Raw genomic sequence first — 22638 nt, 5'->3', positions numbered from 1 at the left:
TGGGCCTTTTCACTGCATATAAAGAGTTCCTAAATCCTCGTCTCTGAGAAGTGGGATTCATTTTGGAAGGAAGGAAGAGGAGAGGAAGCATGGATTTTAAGCTTTCCTTAAAGTTGATTGTTTGCCCTCAGCCCATCCACTATGCTGACAGAGAAAAAAGACCTTGAAATCTCCCTCCGGGGAGAAATCCAGTCATCAGGACAATGCCAATGGATATTCATTATGGAGGTCACCTCAGAGCATGATTTTGGGGATGTGCTATTCCATGGTTGTGGCTTGCAGAAATTCTTTCAAGAGAATGGCCAAGCTTTGCCCAAGGAGAGACCCAGACACTCAAGAGAGGCAGACCCCTTAGACACAGATTATACTTGGTAAACTGCCGATACTTGTAGAATGGGCTGAAGGAGGAGTCCTAAGGTTTAGCTTCAGTAGTTTCTGTTCATATGGAGGCCATTTAAAAATTGAGGCCAAATGAACTTTTCCTGCTTGAATTTTTACCTCTGCACTTTTGTGGGTGGGGGCTAGAAGGTGTGTGTGTGTGTGTGTGTGTGTGTGTGTGTGACAGAAAGAGAGAACACAAGAGAGCTGAAAAGGCGACCATTGGCTGAAGCGTAGCCACCTTGACACTGTAGACTGCATTCTACTTGACAGAACCATAGTGGTTCTCAAGGGGTGACTTTGCCCCACCCCTACTCTATCCCTAGGGTACATTTGCCAATGTCTGGAGACTTTTTTTCTGCTTGTTGAACCTTGTACCTAATGGGTAAAAAAAAGCCAGGGTATACTGCTACACATCCTATAATACATAGGACAGCACCCACCAACAAATAATTTTCTAGCCCCAAATGTCCCTGGTGCCAAGGTTGAGAAAACCTGTGGTGAAGACATCAAACTCAGTGAGTTGCAGCTGGTGTGCTGGTACTTTTTTATGGAGAAGTGTAAATTTAGGAATGCTAAAGGAGGCCCAACACTTGATCAACTTTGGTGTTTTCACCCTGTCCAGGGGCCTGTGTGGCCCATAATTCTAAGTCCTAGGACTTGGGGTAATTATGTAGCTCATGGAAGAAGGTAAAAAGTAATGTTCAAGAGCTCAAATTGGGGTAGTGGAAGGACTCAGATTTAGTTGAATATTCTGACACTGTGTGACCTTGGGCGTGTCCCTGAACAACTTGGGGCTTCACATTTCTATTTGTAAAATGGGAGTAATAATGGTACCCAACTCAATGAGTTGTTATGAGGATTAAATGAAATGTATACAGAGCATTTAGTATCAGTGAATATGCAGAGTTGTTAATAAAGGGATCCCTGGATGGCTCAGTGGTTTGGCGCCTGCCTTTGGCCCAGGGCACGATCCTGGGATTCTGGGATCGAGTCCCGCGTCGGGCTCCCGGCATGGAGCTTGCTTCTCCCTCTGCCTGTGTCTCTGCCTCTCTCTCTCTCTCTCTCTATGTCTATCATAAATAAAAATAAATAAATAAATAAATCTTAAAAAAAAAGTTGTTAATAAAATGTTTGGATTTGTGTTCAGAACAGACAAGAAAGTTATAAATGGAATGAAGAGTCCAACCAAGCAATAAAGAGATTAGTTGAATACAATCCAGAGGTATAGAAAAACTGGCTATAACCCAGGCGGGGCTCCAAAATTCACCTGTTCAAATGCGGATATACAACTTTGAAGATTTCAAGTTAAAAAAAGTAATGTTAAAGAGGCTCATTGGACTGCAAAATTAAACCCCAGCCCAGAGGCTTGGGCTTGGTGAAGAAGGAAAGAGGCTCTCTACAGACAGACATGAAACAGAATTTGACTCACAGTCTGAGAGCTACATGATTTCTCTTGGCTCCAGTAGAGTCATCTTGTATGTGGGGATCACAGGTCATGTTCTGGGCTCCACTCTCTAAATGATAAATAATGCTATTGTGACTCCAGCTGTCATCTCATTCTGCCAGAGATGGTAGGTTCACTCATTAGTAGGCAAGATGATATTGAAATATAGTGATCAAAAAGTAAATAGAATTGATAGCATTCATATTTTGGTGTGGTTTAGGAATAAGTTTTATAATCATTGGGATATTTTGCGTGCGTTTGTGTTGTTTTAAGATATTTCAAATATATCTGGCATATCAGATAATCGGATTAAGATTTGAAATGTGTAATTTATATTAGACTCGTGACATTAATTTAAAGGTACTGTAGACTTTTATTGTTTGTAAATAGTACTTAAATGTAAATAGTATAAAATTTTAATTTTTTTAGTATAAAAATTTAAATATTAAATAGTTTACAATATTTTATTTGTTTGACAGATTAATAAGAATTCCCAAAGTGCATAGGAAGATTTTGGTTTTTAGGTTTGTAATTCCATCAGTCTTTTGGAGTTACTTTAGGGTATTGGATATGTTAACTGTGTAAAAATTTAAAAGTGCCGAGGGAATTTAATTCATGAGTGAGGTTAACTTTTTAGAATTTAATCTTTTAAACTTATGAGTTAATTGAATGTAATAAAAAACGTGACTGTGAATTCTTATTTTTATATAAAATATTCATAACAAGACTTCTCAATTGAACTTAAAGGCTCAGGGAACATTAGGCCTTTAAATGTACAATTTCCATGTATTTAATGAATGAAATACTATTATTAGTATAGTTCTTTCAATGTATGAGGTTCTGTCAGACTTTTTAAAAAAAATTTATTCATGAGAGACACAGAGAGAGAGAGAGAGAGGCAGAGACACAGGCAGGGGGAGAAGCAGGTTCCACTCAGGGATCTTGATTCGGGACTTGATCCCAGGACCCCAGGATCACTCCCTGGGTCAAAGGCAGACGCTCAACTGCTGAGCCACCCAGTCAACCCTTCTGTCAGACATTTAAAAGCTCACATGAGGGACTCAGGTCCTGATCCCAGGGTCCTGGAATTGAGCCCCGCTTCTGGCTCCCTGTTGCGGGGGAGTCCTGCTTCTACCTCTGCCTCTGCACCCCCCCACCCTCTGCTCTTGCACACGTGTGCTCTCTCTGTCAAATAAATACATAAAATCTTAAACAAAAATAAAAGCTCAAATGACATTAGGAAGCATTCAGTAAGTGGTAGTTACAATGAACAGTAAGTATTGCTTGTCTTTTTGTCTCTTTGAATCTGTGCAAGGAAACTTCTGTGACTGTGTATCTATTGCTTGTTATCCTGAGAGTCCTGATTAGCTGAAGGTAAGGATTATTCCAAAAAACAAAACAATGTGGGGTTTTTTGAGTCAATAATTTTATTACTATTATTTTTCACACCGAGGAGACTTAGTTACATAAAGTGATACTCTATGAGTTGATTACCAGCAGGAGAAGCACAAAGGTGTGGAAAGCATAACAGGAACACAGTGAGGAAACGCCCTTTGTCAAGTGGAGTCCATGTGACAGAACACATTACTGCAAACAGCCTATGTACAAATAAATATAGCTTTCGGTCTATGTACAGACATATTCACAGAGAATAAACTGACGCGAAATCTCCATACATCTGTCATCCAGTGAAAATTGCACGTAATAAACAAAACACACAGAAAATGACAAAAATAATTTAGAAGTGCATCAGCTGGAGTCTTGCTGGGGGTAAAGAGAAGGGTTAAAAAGGCTTCTTTAAAATGGAGGCAAACAAAGGAAGAGCGAGATGACATCTATTCCTAAAAAGATCCTTTACAAAAATGGCATTCTGATATTGTTAATATAATCTCTCCAAAAAAGAGTTTATGTGTTCTAGGGCAAAAGTCTATGTTGGGGTCAGTGGTGACCACATTTTCTCTGTTTTACCAATATGCAAAGAACAAAAGTATAATTTATCCTTCCTCTAGTGCTAGTGGCAACTTAATTAATCCAGGAAGGTAGCTTTGCTACTCCAATTTTTGAGGGCTCCATGAGACTGCAGATTGTTTGGAGATAAAAGCTCTTGCTTCTGGAACTTTCTCAGACTCGAGCAGAAGACACACTTGAGATAGGTGCAGGGCACAAATATGGACTTTATGTGCAGAGTTCAGCAGGGCTGTATGTCAACAGAGGCTCCCTCTTCTGGATAGAGTCTCTGCCCTTTGGAGAAACTCTTCGGACCGCAAAACAGTCCCCAACAAGAATGTCACTGGCTCTGGGCCTAGACACTCTGACTTAGGATAAATGGCCATTTAAGCATCAAATTGGTGGGGTCATTCAATTTAATAACCACGTTTACTCCATGTTGAGAATTTAGGGATCCAGTTGTGGTGAATATTTCTAGGCTCTTAAGTTCTTTTTGGTCATTCTTTTAGCTTTCCCTCAAATTACATAGAAAATTATGATCAATGGAAATATTAAAGTTTCTAGTTGTGGGGACGTCTGTGTATAGGTAAGTAGTCTACCACACTGGTCAGAACATGTGTATTTTAGCAGAAAGGGAATGCATTATGATGTCTGTTATTTGCTGTGTCCTCCCAAGGAAGGTTTATATTTCAGCACAGGAAATTATTGACAAATTGTATATCTATGTTTGCCATTTTTATAAGGGAACTTCTTAGGCCCATCCCACATTTATATATATAAAAATTCAAACAAACCTTACGTTTCCCAGGTATGTATTTGCCTAATTATCCAATTATCCATTTCACTCTCTGTATAGGTGAACCTTGCTTTACATAAGAAATGGATTCCTGAAAAATAATAGATCTATAATTTAGACTTTCAATATAGTATCAGAACTTGCTGTTTTAAGAAACTATGTCACAAGCTACTTTGAAGATGAAGAATGCTTTTGTGAAATGAATAATTTCTTTCATATGCAGAGTTTTATTAAAGTACACATTTAAAATTTATCAGGTTAGGATTGTCTAGAACAATAATTGTATGCAATAAAAAACAGAACAGATAAACTCCAATTTACAATAAACAATACAAAACAGGAATGACTCATGACTGCTTATTGATTGACTATATTCAGAAGCCCTGAATATATGTATTATTGGTATTTTATGGCTTTAATTAAGACAATTGTCTCTTATGAAGTACTATAAAGTGCAATATTAAAAAATTAAAAACCCAAAAGGCATCCATTGTCCTTCAGTTTTATCCTGATGAGAAGAATTGGAGAATCATTTAATTAAATGGCAAGGAATTATCTATCCATACTGCATGCATGTAATTTGATCCTTAAAATTATTTAATTCAGGGATTCAGACTTAACTCATTCCTTTGTGTGTGTGTGTGACATGATTTTAAAAATTAGCATTCTCTTTCAGGTAGTTCACTGTTTAAGAGAACTGTCAGTCCCAAGGCCTTTGTTACTTACGGATCCATTATAAAGGAACATGCAGCCCAATACGTGAGAATGCAGAACCAAATTCCTGTGCTTTTGCTGAACTGTAGCCCACTTTCCTGGGCCAGGACCCAATCTACAGCCACACAATTCCTATCCAACCTAGTACCCAAGGAAGAAAATACACTACAATACTGGGTGATAAGAGGAGGACCAACATTTCCCCTATTTCCTGTGTAAGTGAAAACATGAATTCCTTTTGGTATATCAAAGCAAGTAGAGTTTCTGAATGATCTCCAGTGGTGTCTCCCCCACTCTGAGTTCTTTGTGAGCGTGGAATTATGACAGTAAAAATGAAGTCCATGAACTTGACTTCACCAGGTCTCATGATTATGCCACACCCTGTGTTCAAACTTTTCACCCCTGGATAAACGCCTGTTAGTGCTGTTGCACCAAGGCCTACTGGTGCTCTAAACTCTAAAGGTATTTCTGTGACTCTACTCTTTTATGAATGTGAACTCTGTTCACATTGCAGTAGCAATCAGGAGGGATTTTTTCCCCCTGAGAAATTGCCAAAGACATGAAACAGAAATTTTTGGGAGCAGGGGCCCAGTGTTTTTGAATATTCACATTAATGAAGTGGTGGACAAATGCTCAGTAGACTGGCCAAGAGCAAGCAGAATCTGGAAAGGGAGAAAGCGCTGAGTCCAACCTGGACTTGAAAACTGGAAGCGACCCTAGAAATAAACAGATGGAGACTCAAAGAGGCCAAGTGGAGAGCTGGCTCATAGTAGGCAAAAATGGTGAATCAAATGCACTGGGGCAGGCTGAGAGGTGCACCCGCTTTAGCTAAATGTCTCGGAGAAGAGATCAGAAGTGATAGGGTACAGAAGATGAATGTGAATTAGCAATGTAGTGTGACTTTGTAAAAGTAAGAGCAACAGAGAAGTTCAGCAAAAGGGAGCAAAGCAATAGGTTTGAGACTGTAATTCAGCCCTGTTCAGACTGACCTGTGTCATCTTGAGTCATAGGGTTCTATAATTTAGGAGCAACATAAAGCAGGTAAAAACGCTGAATAGAGAAGAACTAGAAGAATTAAGAGGGTTAGGAAAAAAGGACTCTGAAATAAAGCTCTAAAGATACTTTTGATGAAAACAGATAAAGGGTCACATAGTGGGGACTCCCAATGATGTGAGAGGCACATAGTGAAGAGTGCCCAGACCCAGTTCTTTTCCGTCCCCCAAAAAGACACAGGTGAAGTCACCAACTTGTTGGGCTAGGGTAAACCTGCTGGTTGTTAATGTTAATGCTTGATGAAACCTGGTTCCATCAGGAACCCCTATGCCAGGACCCCTCACCTACCAAAGAACTGTCCTTTTGATTAGGGTGATAGGTTGGACGACCTGTGTCAACAGAATTAAACCTTTGGCAAACTCAACACAAATTCTATGGCACCCTTTCAGACTTGGGTATTCATCTGTTGTTTTTTTTTTTTTTTTTTTTAATTCTTTAAGGTTTTCCAGTCTGGCAATCAATCATCTAGTGAAAGTGCTCTGGCATAATTTGGGGATCCATGCAGTGCCCCTTCTACAACTAATTTGAACGGAGTTTTCTCTCCAGCAGTAATTACAAGGTCATTTTTGTCTCTAAAAGAACTGGCCGACTTGTGGATCCACTTATCATTTTTAGCTCTCTCTTGCTGTTTTCAAAGGAAACTTTCGCCAGACAGATGAAAGACCACTGTGGAATGCAAGTGGTTCTGAGCAAGGCTGGTCCCCCAGGGGTGCGGAAAGCCTGGAAAGTGGCAGCGCAGACAGTGTTTGGAGGCGGGTGTCTGGGTGGAAAGATGTGCTACTTTCCATCCTGAACATGAGTGCTCCTCTGCTTTCTACAGATGCCTACGTTCTCCTGGCGGTCACAGGCCGTAACCTGAGCAGTTTCAAAGCTCCCAGTGAAGTGAAACAACAACAACAATGTTGTGATGTTGTAAGGATAAGAACTGGAGAGGTGAGCGTGTCCTTTATTGCTTTTCTTGTTTGCTACATAGTTCAAAGAATACGAAGCTGTGAAATTAACAAAGATACGCCAAGGGACAGGGAGCAGCTAAGCTGAAGTAGTGGGCCGGGGGCACATTACTTTTCCTTCCCAAAGCCTGCTAGAGAGGGGAAGATATTTTTATCTGGGACCCTATGCAGGTTCTTATAATTGGCTGGAAAAGCCTGAAATTTGTCATTGTTTTAGACTACATGGGGATATATATCAATGTGACACTTGGTTTCTTGGGACTCAGAGTCAAAGTGAATACATTCTTTTTCTTCCTTTTCCTTATGCTTCATCCCCCCCCCCCCACTAATTCTCTTTTAATGGCCAAGCCCTTACTAATTAAAGACAATATTGCGGAGGATGTGGCTTTTAAAAATATTAAGCCAGGTGGTTATGTGAGATCTGGCTTAGCAGGAATGAGCATTAAGCTTCTATGTCAAGCCTTCAGGAGTTAGATGATTTCCCCAGAAATCACCCTGAGGAAGGTTTCCCTTTATTTCTTCTGGAATTGAGCTGCCACTTCTAATATGGCCACTTAATTACTGTAGTACCAATCTGTCCTGTGCGAGGAAGCATGGCATCCTCATCATCTAGTGTGTGTGTGTGTGTGTGTTGGCAGGGGCAGGGAAGAAGGCATATTGAAGTTTTGCAAAATGCTTGTATTCAGGTCATCAGACTCCTGTCCCTTATTCCGACCCGGTGATCTCAGCAGAGCATCGAACAGACGTCGCTTCTTCTCCAACCTTGTCTCTGGCCAGCAGCTCTAACTTTTGCCATTTGCTTGGTCAGTTTTCTGCTAAGGTGGCCAGGAACGGAGGGGGCTCCCTTTACGGCTCATCTCCCATCTTACTGTTGTGGAGGAGTTTAAAAGCTGTGAGCATTGGTGGGGAGTTTGCCAACTTTCTCCTTGCCCAGGAAGGGATGTACATTAATATTATCAAATGTCTCATCAGCGAGGCAGCTGTGTTTTGCTGAAAGGCCTCCAAACCACCTGATTCATGTCTTTCCTAGAAAATAAATTATACTGGCCCCTGTCAGGTGGCACCTGTTAGAAGCCTGACAAAGCATTTTTCCCTGAATATGAATCCGTGCCTGCCTCTTTTGATAATCTTCTGGACAAGTCTCTAGGATATTGTTACATCTGCTGAACTGATGAATAGCCCTGCCCTCTAGTCTGTGCACATATACAGCATCTTCCTGCTCTGCCCCTGTTGGGCTCGGCTTAGGTCCTGGAGGACTGCATAGACGCATCTCAGCTCCAACTTCAATTCTGCAGGAACTAGTCAGGTTCAGAAGGTGGCTGGACCCAGCACGGGCATTTCCAGATGCAGCTTAGAAGGTTCTATTTAGGCATTCTTGGTTTGGGCCAGGTCGCTCTCTTGTGCAGAGGCTGCCTTGGGCGACAGCAGGCAAGGTGACAGCAAGCAAGACCTGCTTGGTTTGCTGTGACTGCATGGAACCACTTGGGCACGGCTTGTTTATTTTAGATTGAGAAATAAGAAGGTGGTTCTAGAATTTTTGATATTCCTTTATATGCCCTGCTACAAGAAAGCAGAGAATATCTACAGTCTAAGTTTTTCTGCTGTGTATTCTTTGCTTGTATGTCAGCATTAGGGCTATGGCTGGCCATTTCCATAGGCTGTAACTCGACTCTTGGAGTGGGAAGGTATATGGCGTGGGGGCGTATGTGTAGGCCTGTATGTACACATGTACAGAAAAAAACCTACGAGGTCCCTTCAGTTGTCTTTTCCTTCATTATGACAAATTTGAGGTGCCCTGCTTTTGAATCCTGAAAGTGACTGGGTCAAGGGTGATGCTGTAAGTGTGTGTGTACCTAGAAATCTGGTATAAAGATCTACAGGTATCTATGCATGTACACGGGCATGCAGGGGAAGTGTTAGAGATGATGCTGCTCAGGAAAGTTCTTTCTTATAAATTATGTTAGTGATTTGAATGCTTTTCAAGGTCCACTCTTGCATTCCACACACTGCTCTCTGGACTCCCCCTAGCCCAACACATCCCCTCCCAGACACATACTGGGCAAGCCGTGGCAGGGGAAGGCGACTGCATACCAGGCAGCCGGGGAATACTGCTCTGTACCTCGTGCTCGGAGCACACCCCGGGGTGGGGATGGACTCTGACGGCCTGTCTCCTCAAGTACAGCTTCTCATTAATAACCACAATACTTCCTATGAAGTGGAGCTCCCAAGGCAAGTAAAATGCTCTTTGGCTGCTTGGATGGGTCTTCACTGTGAGCTGGGAGTGATGGGGAAAGAATGAGACAGGGGAGCATAAGCAAGTGCTGCAACAAGAACAGAGGTGCAGTGGGCCTCCCTCATCCTTTTTGGTTTCATATATCTATAGTGGGGTGACGGTCACCTATTCAAACAGCAGACCCACCAATAATATTCACGCAATAACCCAGTTTGCTCCCCTTTAAGTAATGCGCAGGGAAAACAGCCAGAGGTTTCAGCAAGAATTTCACTTACATTCTCTTTGGCTCTAAAGAAGTAGCACAGATGTGTGTTCTTGCCTCAACACATCCTTCCCTTGACCTGGGCTTTTCTCACACAACTGAAAACCCGACTTGGCCGAGTTGGAGAGACTGGAGGGCTCACCTCCTGTGTGGCCGCATCTTGATTTCCTGTGCCTTCTGCTTGTGGGTGAAGAGCTGTGATGGGCACTGCCTGCTACTGCCATGCTCTGTGGAGTGAGCTGAGGTTATGTGGAAGGAACACTGAGCTTGAGCTGGGGCTGTCAGGTCTCCCTTCCCCTCTATTTAATTGTCAGTTGTGCACCCTGTCTCCCTATGTTAGTAGGTATGTGCCCACAACAGAATCACAGCAGGCGTTAGGGACATGATAGACTGGATATGAGAACACACACCGTATTGTCCCCCATATGTGGTGTGTGCTGACTTAGATGGAAGATGAATACAGGATCGTGGGCCATCCTCTATTTACTTTTTCAACTGACTGTAAGGAAAGCATGACGGGGAGAGGAGAAACTATTTTTTCATCAATTTAGTTCGCCTTTTGTTCCCCCTGATGGTTTTAATTTCTATTGACATAGACCTGGGAAGTTCTACAAGGCGTCAAACAGAATTTGGGAGAAGGAATGAAATGAAAATGTCACAAGAATGCTGAGCAAAATCAGGAGATCAAAACCTTGAAAAGACTGGCTGGAGGCCAGGTGTGAAGAGGTTTTTCAGTAGACTCAGAAGAGTCCTCTTTGGGGTCCCGATGGAAGGAGAGACACAGATTTTGCATGGGCTTTAGCCAAATCCTGGTCCTGGCACCACTAGACATTGGAATCAGAAACCTTCCCGGGTGCTCTGAGTATATGGATGCCTTTCCAAACATCTCTAAGCTGCCTCAACCCAAGCAGTATTGATCAGAATCAGTTTAGTTCTATTGGAGGAATAATGATTTCTTTAGACACTGAAGCCCTTTATGAACCACGTTGGAAGGTACTTTAAAGAACTATGCCCTTATGTTCCCATTAGGTGGCAAGTTCCACTGAGCCCCTCTACTGGATGATATTTCTTGTTACATACCACAGGTTCCCTTGGCAGGCATTTTGATTCTATGTGAGCCCTTAGCATCAAAACATGCCTAAATGACAATCACAGTTAGACTTGCCCCCCACCTTTTTGGATGATAATGGGACATGCATTAGGACAATATAGGTTCAGTTTATATAGTCTCATTGTCCTAGAAGAGCACTAATCTGGTGTGCAGTTATATTTTTCTACTTGCATGCTGGGGCAATATATAAAAAAACTTCAAAAAACCCAAACCCTGGTCACCTCTCTCCTGCCCTCAAAGCAATATCCACACAGTCTGGGTTTTACCTCTGTCTGTTCCAAGTAACTGCATGGGTTTTGGCCAGTGTGCCCTGGTGGGGATGGGCAGATAGTCTTCACTGTTTGGCTGGTGGGAATGTTTTGGAGGTCTCAGCTCAGAGTCCTTACAGACCCTCTCCACCAAGCCCTCCCTCCTGAAACATATCTCTCTAAAATAACCACCTTACCAGGCAGGATCCTGATAAGTCCAAAGTAGGCTGAAGGTCACAGCAATGATTCTATTAGTTTACCTCTTGCACTTAAGAGTTAAAGCTCAGACTGGAGGTGATGCCCCTCTTCAAATAGGTGCTATAAATATACTAGAGCTATCCCTGAAAAGATGCATTTGTATTTATATATATATGTGTGTGTGTTGATTTTATATATATATATAAAATTTTTCTTTGTTTTTGTATACAGGTATGTATTACTCTATAGATATGAAAGGAGAGGTATAGTACAGGAACAGGCAGGGGTGTGTTCATGTGCATCTATTTATAATTTGTATATTTTGTATGTATATATAGAGAGAGCCTTTGTCATTGTTTGCATCATTACAATGAATGTACCTCCGACCAGCGAGGAGTACCTGTCAGTGGTGAATGGACAGAAGCCCCAAATGAACGGCTCTTGCGTGGTCTCTTGCATGAAGCTGTTTCAGTAGGCAAGGTTGGCAGCAGCTTGTGAAATGAGTGGGCCCAGTGCAAATCCATCCATCCTCAAATCCGCCAAGGAGGGACACTTTGAAATGTCCATGGCTGTGTGTCAGCAGCCTCTTTTGGAGAGGTCAAGGAGCCTAGAACCCAGGGCGGGGAGGGACCATCCATGCTGTTAGTTCAAGATATGGCTTTTCCTATTAGATGGAGACAGGGCACACAAGAATTCTGTCTTCTAGGAGGACACTGACCACCAGGAACACAAAGTAGAGGCCGAACATGATGAAGCCCAGCACTTTGTTCATCCGCCATTTGCAGAGGGCAATGGAGAGGATGACGAAGAGCAGCATGATGAAGAGGAGGACGATGGCACAGAAGAGGCCATTGCTGCTGACAGCCACTGGTTGGAATCTGTGAATGATGGTGTATAGGAGCCAGGGCAGTGGGAGCCTGTGAAGGATAGATGGGGGAGCAGTCAGACATGTTGGAGGAGGCATATGGCATAGCATCAGCTTCTTGGAATCTATAATCTGAGGAGGGTGTCTGGTTAAGTTTGTTACGACTCATGCGTGGTCGGCTCAGGAAATCACAAAAGGGAGTCAGGTGAACTTCAAAAACTTTTATCTATTTCCTGACTCAATTAGGGAAAAGAGAGAATTTGTTCTATGGTTGAGTAAGATCAAAGCTGGGACCACTGCAAGTGATTTGAGTTCATTCATTTATTTATTTGAGAGAGAGAGAGAAAGAGAGGGAGAGAGAGTCTTAAGCAGACTATGCAGTGAGCATGGAGCCCACTGCTGGGCTTGATCCAATGACCCTGAGATCGTGACCTGAGCCGAAACCAAGAGTCAGACGCTTATCCAACTGAGCCACCCTGGTTCCTAAAAAGACTGCTATGATCATTGTGGGGTGATTTCTGAATGTGATTTGAAATTATTGTGTGCTTTCCAAGTTGAATTCAAATGTGGCACCCAGCCCTAAAAAGGTGAACTGGACGATTTGTTCAGGGCAGGAGAAGGAGCAAATGGAGAAAAGGCATAGAAATCAGTGGTGAAAATGGCGACATTATTTTTAGGAATGGAGATGGAGAATAGCCATAATTTAATGTACAATCTACTGGCCAGAGATGATAAATGATACCTGGTACCATATAGCTGTCTGATATTTATTTTGGAAAAGATGGGATAATCTTTTGACTAAAAATTGGGCTTCCTGAAAAATTTGAGGAAGACAGGGTCTTACATTTGTAATGTGATTTAAAAAACTTTACTATGTATTTTTATACCTGTCCCCTCCCTTTGCATTTGACTTTTTAAAAATTTGGTAACATCTTTTGTTTTCTATCCAGAGTGGCGACAATGGAAGATATCAGAAAAGCTAACCGTTAGCTGCATCCTGGGGTGAGTTAGGACTCTGAGCAGCTGGAAACACATGACTCACATGGCCCATGGACCTCCAAGGGGCTGGGTGAGACGCTGTCCTACCCATCGAGCCTAATGATGGAACATTGGCTGGGGAAACATAGACCCAGCCACCCAGCTGGATGCGGCTTCTGCAGAGTCTTAGCCTTTGGCTAGGGGAGATTCAGTTTTGGCCTGACCTCAGGGGTGGGGAAGAAGAGGTGCTCTTTTGAAGCACAAAGCTCTCCAAAGAAAAGCAAATAGCTTGAGAGAAATAATGAGGTGAAAGGGGTAGTGAGTTTACATAGCTGGTCTCCTCTGCCAGAGGGAGCATGTGAAGGAAGAGCTCCTGAGTTCTACATCTTTGAATATCCAGGACCTGGCACATGCAGGCCCCATCTGGTTACGTATTTGACCTGTGCCAAACTGAAGTGATTGATGCAACTGCTTGGTAACCAATACAGGTATGAAGTTGTGCTATATGAAGTTTGCTATATGAAGTTGTGCTGGATGGCACTACAAATAAGGAAAAACTCTTTGTAGGAAAAATTACTTTTTTTTTGGTGCCTTTTGATTTATCAATTCTATTTTTCAGGGATCAAGCATAAGAAGTATTTGAAATGTTGGGGTGTCTGGGTGGCATAGCTGAATAAGCATCCAGCTCTTGATTTCAACTGGGGTTATGATCTTGGGATCATGAGATGGATCCTCAAGTTGGGCTCTGCTCTGTGTGTGGAGTCTGCTGGGAATTCTCCCCCACCCCGCCCCTTCCCTGCTCATGCTCACTTGCTCTCTCTCTAAAATAAATAAATAATTGATATATATAATATATATATAAAATATATATTTATATATATATACATATAATACTTGCAAATGTAACTTTATTCAGAAAAATGATCATTTCAGTGTTACTTTGAGTAGTGAAAAATTGGGGATACCTTAATCTCTAATAATAAAAAGCTAGTTAAGTAGCAAACTTTGAAGTTGAGGTAATGTTATGTAGCCATTAAAAATCATAAGCTTTGGGGGGTGGGGGTGAATGGGTGACGGGCACTGAGGGGTACACTTGACGGGATGAGCACTGGGTGTTATTCTGTATGTTGGTAAATTGAACACCAATAAAAATTAATTTATAAAAAGAAAAAAAAAAAAAGAAAAAAAAATCATAAGCTTAATAATAAATAAATAAAATACTCATGATATAATTCTATAGTTAAAATGAAGGGTACATGTAAAAATAGCAATGTAATTTCAATAATGTAAACTATATATGAACTAAAACAGGACGGTGGATTATCATTAATTTTTATTTATGCTTTATATGTATTTTCTAAATCTTTTACCTGAGTATGTATTAATATTACCAACAAAAAGAGAATGCCAGCGAGACAATGAAATATCTTTTATACTCAATATATTGCTAACAAGTTCGTTAATTGGCATAAACTCTTGAGAAAGACCTTTTCGAAAAATATACACCAGTAGCCATTAAAATGCTTATAGCTTCTAATTCATTAACATTTCTTGAAGGAATTTACCCTAAAAAAATAATTAAAAGTGGAGGTTTTCTGCATTAAGGTCTTCATCGAAACCCCCATAATAGCAGAAAATTGGAAAAATATAAAAAATAATGGCTACACTGAAAAGCAATGGGATGAAATATTTTGAAGTGATAAAATGTTAATTATGAGAGTTATAAAGGAACTTAGAAAAATAGTTGATTTACTACTTTACTAATAGATGCCTATTTTGTGCCACACATAAATGGCTTTAAAGTGGAAAAACAAAAGACCTCCGAAAGATATTTGGAAGACAACATACAAAAATTAAATGTTGCTTTTGGGTGGTAGGGTTAGGGGTTATTTTTCTTTAAACTTTCATTTAACCTGTTCCTATATATGCAATTTAAGAACAGTGAACGAAATAGCATCTTGTAATTCCCTAGGATATTTATTTTTAAAAAACAGGACAAAGAGGTCTTTTTTTTTGACAAAGAGGTTTTATAATTCTTCCCAACTTGTAGGATTTTCTCTCTTTATACCATAGCACATTTTGTTTTCCTTTTTTTACAAGAGACTGACCAAGAAAACTACTCTAAATGTGTAAGCAGTGCAACTGAGTAAACAGTTTCTACTAGAGATACCCTTCCTTTGAAACAGGCATCTTTTAAGGCATTCATTCAGTCTACAAACATTTGTCAAGGTGCCACCATGCATTAGGCATTGTTTTAGGCTTCGGGGAGCTGTTGCTCTTGAGTAGTTTACAGTCTAGTGGGCAGACTGATAAACATGACCATGACAAGAACACCATCTGCAGAGAGTCTACAGGAGCAAGAACCCCTAGTCAGGCCCAAGGGAATCAGGGAAGCTGGGATTTGACATTGGGAGGGTAAATTGGGAATTTTCCAGAAAGACAAGCAGGGAGGAATCCTGAGTGAGAGGGGCCTGAGAAGGAAGGAAATATGGCTGGAGAGGGAATCTTTAGAATTCAAAGGTGGTTAAGATGGTGGGAGCTCAGGGCAGGGTTTGTGTGGAGGCTGTTGTCGTGGAAAGCACAGACTCTGTCCAAATCCCAGCCATCTCTTACTAGTTTTGTGAACTCTGTGCCCTTCAGTTTCCTTATCTGAAAAATGGGGATCATAATACTTAGTCATGGGGCACCTGGGTGGCTCAGTGGTTGAGTGTCTGCCTTTGGCTCAGGTCATGATCCCAGGGTTCTGGGATTGAGTCCCACATCAGGCTTCCTGTGCGGAGCCTGTTTCTCCCTTTGCTTATATCTCTGCCTCTTTTTGTGTGTCTCTCATGAATAAATAAATAAAATCTTAAAAAAAAAATACTTAAGCCATAGGATTACTGTATGGCCTAAATGGATAAAAATGTACATCTAATACACAAAGGAGACACTGAATGAAGAAACATAGGTAACACCAAGGTACAAGAGAGAATAATATTCAAGATGTTCAATGAGAAAGTAGATCCATCTTAGTTTCTAAATTTAAGTGTCAAGAGCTCAGCTCTGGGAACATAAAGCATAACATCCCATGTCTTACTTTCTCAGGGGTTCTCATTCAGGGTTATTTAGCAGACTACTTTTACTTCTGACACGTTAAATGAAATGACAGAATAGCATCCCACCCCAGTCTGATCCACTTTAGAGATTATTCATATTGAGAACTCCAGTTTGCTCAATTGTAAGAATAGATCTTATCTTCTGGCTTTCAAAAAACCTAGAATATCTTTACCAGCATACATACATGATAATGCCAAACCTGCCAGCAATTTCCAAGGAAGGAGATGGGATATTTTTGCTGGGCCTATGTTTGTTCCAATCTGTTTTATGATCCAAAATCTCACCCAAGGCTGGTAGGGACTTTAATTAGAATAAGAATATGGAAAAAATACAGTAAAAGTCTACAGCATCTCCATCATACCTGAATACTAAATATTCTTAACTTCTAGCCAATGCCATTATATAAGCAAAATTCTTAAAGTATTTCCTACAATATCCACTCCATATGCAGGCATGTTGTTTCTGCCTAACTGGGAATAACTTATTCTTCATTAAGTTCTCTGAAAATGAAAAATGGAGTTCATTAAATTGAATAGTACTTCCTGTGTTTACTTTCTATTGCTATTGGTTAATTTTGAGCTCAGAGATCCTGGTCATGTCTTCACAGCTTCTCAGAAGACAAAGACAGTATTAGAGCTGGTGTGTGCACCTTCACAAGACTGTTTCTACTCACCCTACAGTGATGTCAAAGATGTTGCTTCCAACAGAGCTGGACACAGCCATGTCCCCAAGTCCCTTCCGGGCCACTATGACACTGGTGATAAGATCAGGGATGGAGGTCCCAGCAGCCAAGATGGTCAGACCCATAATCTCTTCACTAATGCCAATCGTCTCTCCAACCTAAAAGTAGTAACAGGTACACACATGAGTGTTTGTAGTCACAAAACCAACAAACCTACAAACATTACCATGCAACTCCTTTAAAAAAATATTTATCTATTTGAGAGAGAGAGAGAGCATGCAAAAGCAGAAGGGGCAGGGAGTGGGAGAGAGACTCACAAGCTGACTCTCTGTTGAGCATGGGGCCCAACATGGGGCTCGATCTCATGACCCTGAGATCAGGGCCCTGAGACCATGACCTGAGCCAAAACCAAGAGTCAGATGCTTAACCAAATGTACCACCCAAATGTACCATGTACCACTTGGTACTCCCTCTTAATGAGTTCCTATCTGCAGTATGTGGAGGGGTGAGGTGATAAAGAGTAAGCCACAATCACTGCCATAGAGGAGTTCCTACGTTAATCATATTCAGACCCAAAAGATCAGGACTATTCACATGAGAATTAAACAGATAATATCATGAAAGAGCTATAGAGGGCTTGAATGCAGTCTCTATATGATGTCTGGTAAGACTGAGACAGGAGGCAGAAGGGAGTTCTAAAAGTCAACTGGCCATTGGCTCCAGAGGCCAGTGCCTGGCAATGGTACTAAATCCTGTAGCACATTTGCCTTTGGATTAACAACTGAAGGTTAAGGACTAACACCCAGTGTTCCCATTTTTTCTCAGACATCTCCTAGTGTCTGTAGCCCTCTTGAACACTTCTAGACTACCATTCCATAGGAAACTTGATTTGGGGTGTTTTGGGATTTGGTAATATATGACTGTAAATCAGCAAGGCAGTTACGGAGAAGCCATCAGTTAGGAAATCACAAGTCCAAGGCTGGCTCTGGCATTTATTAAGAATTTGACCTATTGTTTGCCTGGGTGGCTCAGTGGTTGAGTGCCTGCCTTTGGCCTAGGGCATGATACTGGAGTCCCAGGATCAAGTCCCACATCAGGCTCCCTGCATGGAACCTGCCTCTCTCTCTGCCTGTGTCTCTGCCTCTCTCTCTCTCTCTCTCTCATGAATAAATACATAAAATCTTTAAAAAAAAAAGAATTTGACCTATTGTTAAGTTAACCAGTTATGTAACGTCTTTGATCCTTGCTTTCTTATCCTTAAAGGGGGAATGATAATACCTATCTTACAAGTGATTGGGAGGAGCAAAAAAGAACATTTGTGGAAAAGCCCTTTGCAAATAGTACAAGGTTACTGAAAAGCAATGGGGGACCATTATTATGTTTTATTTCAGTCATTGCCTTTTAACACTGATAAAGTCTATTTTGGACAGTTGGTCTAGCCTCAGATGGAGGCTCCTCTATTCTCTTGAGCAACTTTTTAAAGAGTCTTCTTGGGACTTTTAAAAACTTTATGTATTTCCTGGAGTTGGTCAACTGCAGTTCTGAAAACTTTTAAGATGATGCTCCCAATTTGGTTTTCAACAGCCTACTCAATAACACTCAACATTTTTGGAAAAAAAATTCAAAGGGCCAGAGTAGCATGTAAGAATAAGAGTTTTTAGGGAATAGAACAAGCTCATTTCTAAATAACTTTTGTGATTTATCAGTAATAGCATGGTTTCCACTAACTTAAAACCATAGCTGGGAGCTATTTTTTGTTTGGATGGTCATGTCTGCTCTAGAGCCTGGTTAGCTAAAGTAGTTTATCTTATCCTCATGGAGCAAAGATTCTTTGTTCCCCATCCAAAAGGAAGTCCATGCAAGCAGAATCACTGCTTGATCACTGCTTGGTCTCCTTAATATACAGAATATTGTCTGGTTTTTTTTTAAAGATTTTTATTTTTTTGCTTATTCATGAGAGACATACAGAGGGAGGCAGAGAGATAGAGGGAGAAGCAGGCTCCCCATAGGGAGCCTGATGCGGGACTTGATTCCTGGACCTGGATCATGCCCTGAGCTGAAGGCAGATGCCCAACCACTGAGCCACCCAGGCGTCCCTCGCCTCGTGTTTAATAGACTCTCAATATCTATTTGCTGAATAGATTAGTCAATCTATATACTTAGGTGATTTTACTAGCATGTTTTCCACTGATTCTCTTAGAAAAAATTAAATAAGTGCTCAACACAGGAGTGCCCAAGTCTCCTTGATGACCTATTTTTTTTTTTTTTGTTAGATTTGGAATGAAGCATTTTCAAAGACTGAAGATGCTGACTGAATGATTGTCATCCCCCATAAATAGGATGATTCTTCAAGGGAGTTCTAAAGCAGTGGCTATTTTAAAACAACACTTCTATTTGGAGTTTGAATGGCTCTATAGACAGAAAAAAAAAGAAAAACTGAAGAGGAGTATTACGATGGTGTGGCTAAGAGTGATGGCTCAGATAAAGGGAAAATTGGGTGCCAATCTTAGCCTGCCACTCACAGTACATGGTAGTCAACTTTCTTGAGCCTTGGTTTTAATCATTTGTAGAATGGGGATAATAATGTCCACCCTGTTCTGATGATTATATATGATGATGCAGACAGAGCAAAGAACACGGTGTCAGGTATAAATACTCAATAAATACCAGCTATGCTAACTCAGACACTACCCCTTTCCCTCTCCAACTTATCAGACTAGCTGCTGGGCTCTGGAAGCAGAGACTGAAGTGGGTTTAATAGGCATCAGTTATTTAATAGGCATCAGTTATCAGTCAATGCAGGAAATCATGAAAATAATGAAGATTTTTTATTGTACATCAAACTTCTGATGAATCTATGTGGCTCCTAGAAACATTTTCACTGATTGAGAACTAGTCTTAATAAGCTCATTTTAAGAAAATTTCATTGAATTTGGCTTTTGGAGAGTTAGAGGCAAGATAACAGGTGCATGGATGGGATAGCACTGATCAAATTGCTAGCATCAGAGAAGTTAGGGGTAGAAAGGACATCAGATGTTTCTTGGATGGAATTCCTGTTTTCTGATTGAAGTAGATGATGGGGCCACTCAGAATCCAAATTCAGTGCTGCTCTGAATATTGTGTGATGCAGGTCATTGCCTTGATTTAAGGAGGAACTGCAAAAATGTCATATTGGCAAAATGAGACACAAGGTCGTATTTGACTCTTGGAACTAACTTCTCATATTAGATGCAGGATAGATTTTAACCTAATGTTCTGATAACCCAAGACATTTACTAATTTCATGATGCAAATACAATAGAAAGTAACAAAAGCTAAGGGAAAATATGCATAAAGCATTTTATGTAAAGGGCATTTAATTTTGGCCAAACAGTAGCTAAATAATGGTATTAAATAGCATTTATTGTTGGTAAGACTGTGGATAATAAAATTGTTGAACACTAAATGGTGCATTTGTTATCTTTCTGGCCTTTATAGCTCAAAAGTACAAACAACAGAATTAGAGCTAGACTTCTTAGAACAGAATCTGCTATTTTGATCAGATGTCTGGATGTCTTAGAAGAGCATTTCTAGAGGAGAAAAGAAAGAGAAACTTCTTATGCTTTACTAGAAAGTAAGGTTTCTCTTTATGCACTTTATATTCCTGGGCCTTTTGGTAATTATTATTGTTCTTGGCGTTATGTTTGCATTTTTTCTACAAGAAAATGAAAAGGAAGCAAGAGTATGGAATCAAGATAATCATTAAAAAGGACAACAAAGATGGAAGCCAATAGGATGATGTTTTCTAGAATGGCTAAAGAGGAATATCCAGAAAACAAGTGAGAAAAAAAAACACCACTTTTTTCTTTATCAGGACAGGAAAGAATAATAACTATTATTTTTTAAGAATAAAGATAATTATTTTTTAAAAACCCATTACATGTTATGAATAGCAAATAGTTCTAGCATGGAAATTTGGAGGCTGAGGAGCAGCTTACCCACTGTAATAATATCTGGGTATATTGGTGGCAAATGACTTTCAGTGAACGTGGAAAAATTGTGACTTTGGGGCAAGCAGAGTTTCTTCAGGGTCAACAATTTTTTGGAAACATCCAGGAAGAATAATCTGAAGTCAAATGTCATAAAACAACTAGGATAGGGATGCTTGGGTGGTTCAGTGGTTGAGCATCTGCCTTTGGCTCAGGTCGTGATCCCAGGGTCCTGGGATTGGGTCCACATTGGGCTCCCTGCGGGGATCCTGCTTCTCCCTCTGCCTATGTCTCTGCCTCTCTCTGTGTCTCTCATGAATAAACAAATAAAATCCTTAAAAAATAACTAGGATAGGAATAATATGCAGTATCTTGAAGGAATAATACTGGGTATATAGACTGACATTTCCAGTGGATTTTTTCAATGATGGTATATGTTCTTTTTTTTTAAAAAATTAAGGTGTAATTTACATACATACAGCAAAGTATAATTTTACATCCAGTAAAACTCACCCTCTAAAAAGTGTATAGTTCTGTGAGTTTTGATAAATGTTTGTAGTCCTGCTTCTCCACATCCTCATCAACGCATATCTGCCTTTTTGAATATAGGCATGCTAGTGGTTGTGAAGTAGTATCTTGTGTTTATTTGTCTAGAGAGAGAGCACAACTGCAAGCTGTGGCGGGGGGGGGGAGAAGGAGGGGAGAAGCAGAGGGAGAGGGAGAAAGAGAATCTCAAGCAGGTTCCACACCTGATGTGCAGAGCCTGATGTGGGGCTTGATCTTATGACCTTGAGATCATGACCTGAGCCAAAATCAAGAGTTGGACGCTTAACACACTGAGCCACCCAGGCTCCCCTTGTGTTTATTTTTAAACAACTCTATTGAGATATAATTCATATATCATAAAACTAACCTATTTAAAGTGTATATAATTCAATATTTTAGTATATTTATAGACTTGTAGAGCCATCACCATAATTTAAATTTATAGCTTTTTCATTATCCCAGGAAGAAACCCCATACCTATTAGCAGTCACTCATCATTCCCTTCAACCTCCCCAACCCTAGGCAACTATTAAGTACTTTGTCTCTATAGATTTGCCAATTTTTCACATTTCCTATAATTAAAGTCATATAACGTGGGGTCTTTTTGACTATCTTTTTCATTTAGCATATTTTAACGTTCATTCACATGTAGCGTGTACTAGTACTTTGTTCCTTTTTATTGTGGGAGAGTATTCTACTGTGTGGACAGGCCACATTTTGTATATGGTTTCATTAGTTGATGGGCATTTGGGTGGTTTCCATCATTTGGCAATAATGAGTAATGCTTCTGCGAACATGTGTGTATAAATTTTTGTATGGATGTTTTCATTTCTCCTGCGTATACAGGTAGTGGAATCACTGTATCATATAGTGACTCTATGCTTAACATTTTGTGGACTGCCAAACTGTTTTCTAAAGAGGCTGCATTATTTAACATTCTTGCCACTAATATATAAAGGTTCCGATTTCTATACATCCTCTACAACATTTGTTATTGTCTTTTTTATTATATTCATCCTAAGTGAGAGGGAAGTGGTATCTCACTGTGGTGCTGATTTGCATTTCTCTAATGAATGAGATGTTGAGCATATTTTCTTGTGTATTATCTATTTTCACATCTTCTTTGGTAAAATATATATTCAAATCTTTTGTCCATCTTAAACATT

The 22638-nt window shown here is 40.4% G+C and overlaps 1 protein-coding gene across 1 annotated transcript in view; it reads right to left on the bottom strand.

Annotated features, from left to right (window-relative positions):
* Nucleotides 1-11556: 11556 nt before the first annotated feature.
* Nucleotides 11557-22638, bottom strand: part of SLC24A2 (solute carrier family 24 member 2) — a 235674-nt gene continuing 224592 nt past the window's right edge. Inside the window, exons 10-11 of the mRNA XM_055302669.1 lie at nt 16950-17116; nt 11557-12254 (exon numbers count right to left, since the gene is read on the bottom strand). Of these exons, the coding sequence (XP_055158644.1) occupies nt 12005-12254; nt 16950-17116 (417 nt within the window). The 3' untranslated portion in view covers nt 11557-12004. The remainder of the gene's footprint in view (nt 12255-16949; nt 17117-22638) is intronic.

This window comes from Nyctereutes procyonoides, unplaced genomic scaffold, assembly GCF_905146905.1.
Source record: "Nyctereutes procyonoides isolate TBG_1078 unplaced genomic scaffold, NYPRO_anot_genome, whole genome shotgun sequence".
Taxonomy (NCBI): Eukaryota; Metazoa; Chordata; class Mammalia; order Carnivora; family Canidae; genus Nyctereutes; species Nyctereutes procyonoides.
Note: the sequence above shows the minus strand (reverse complement) of the source record. Positions and strands in the feature narration are given on the sequence as shown.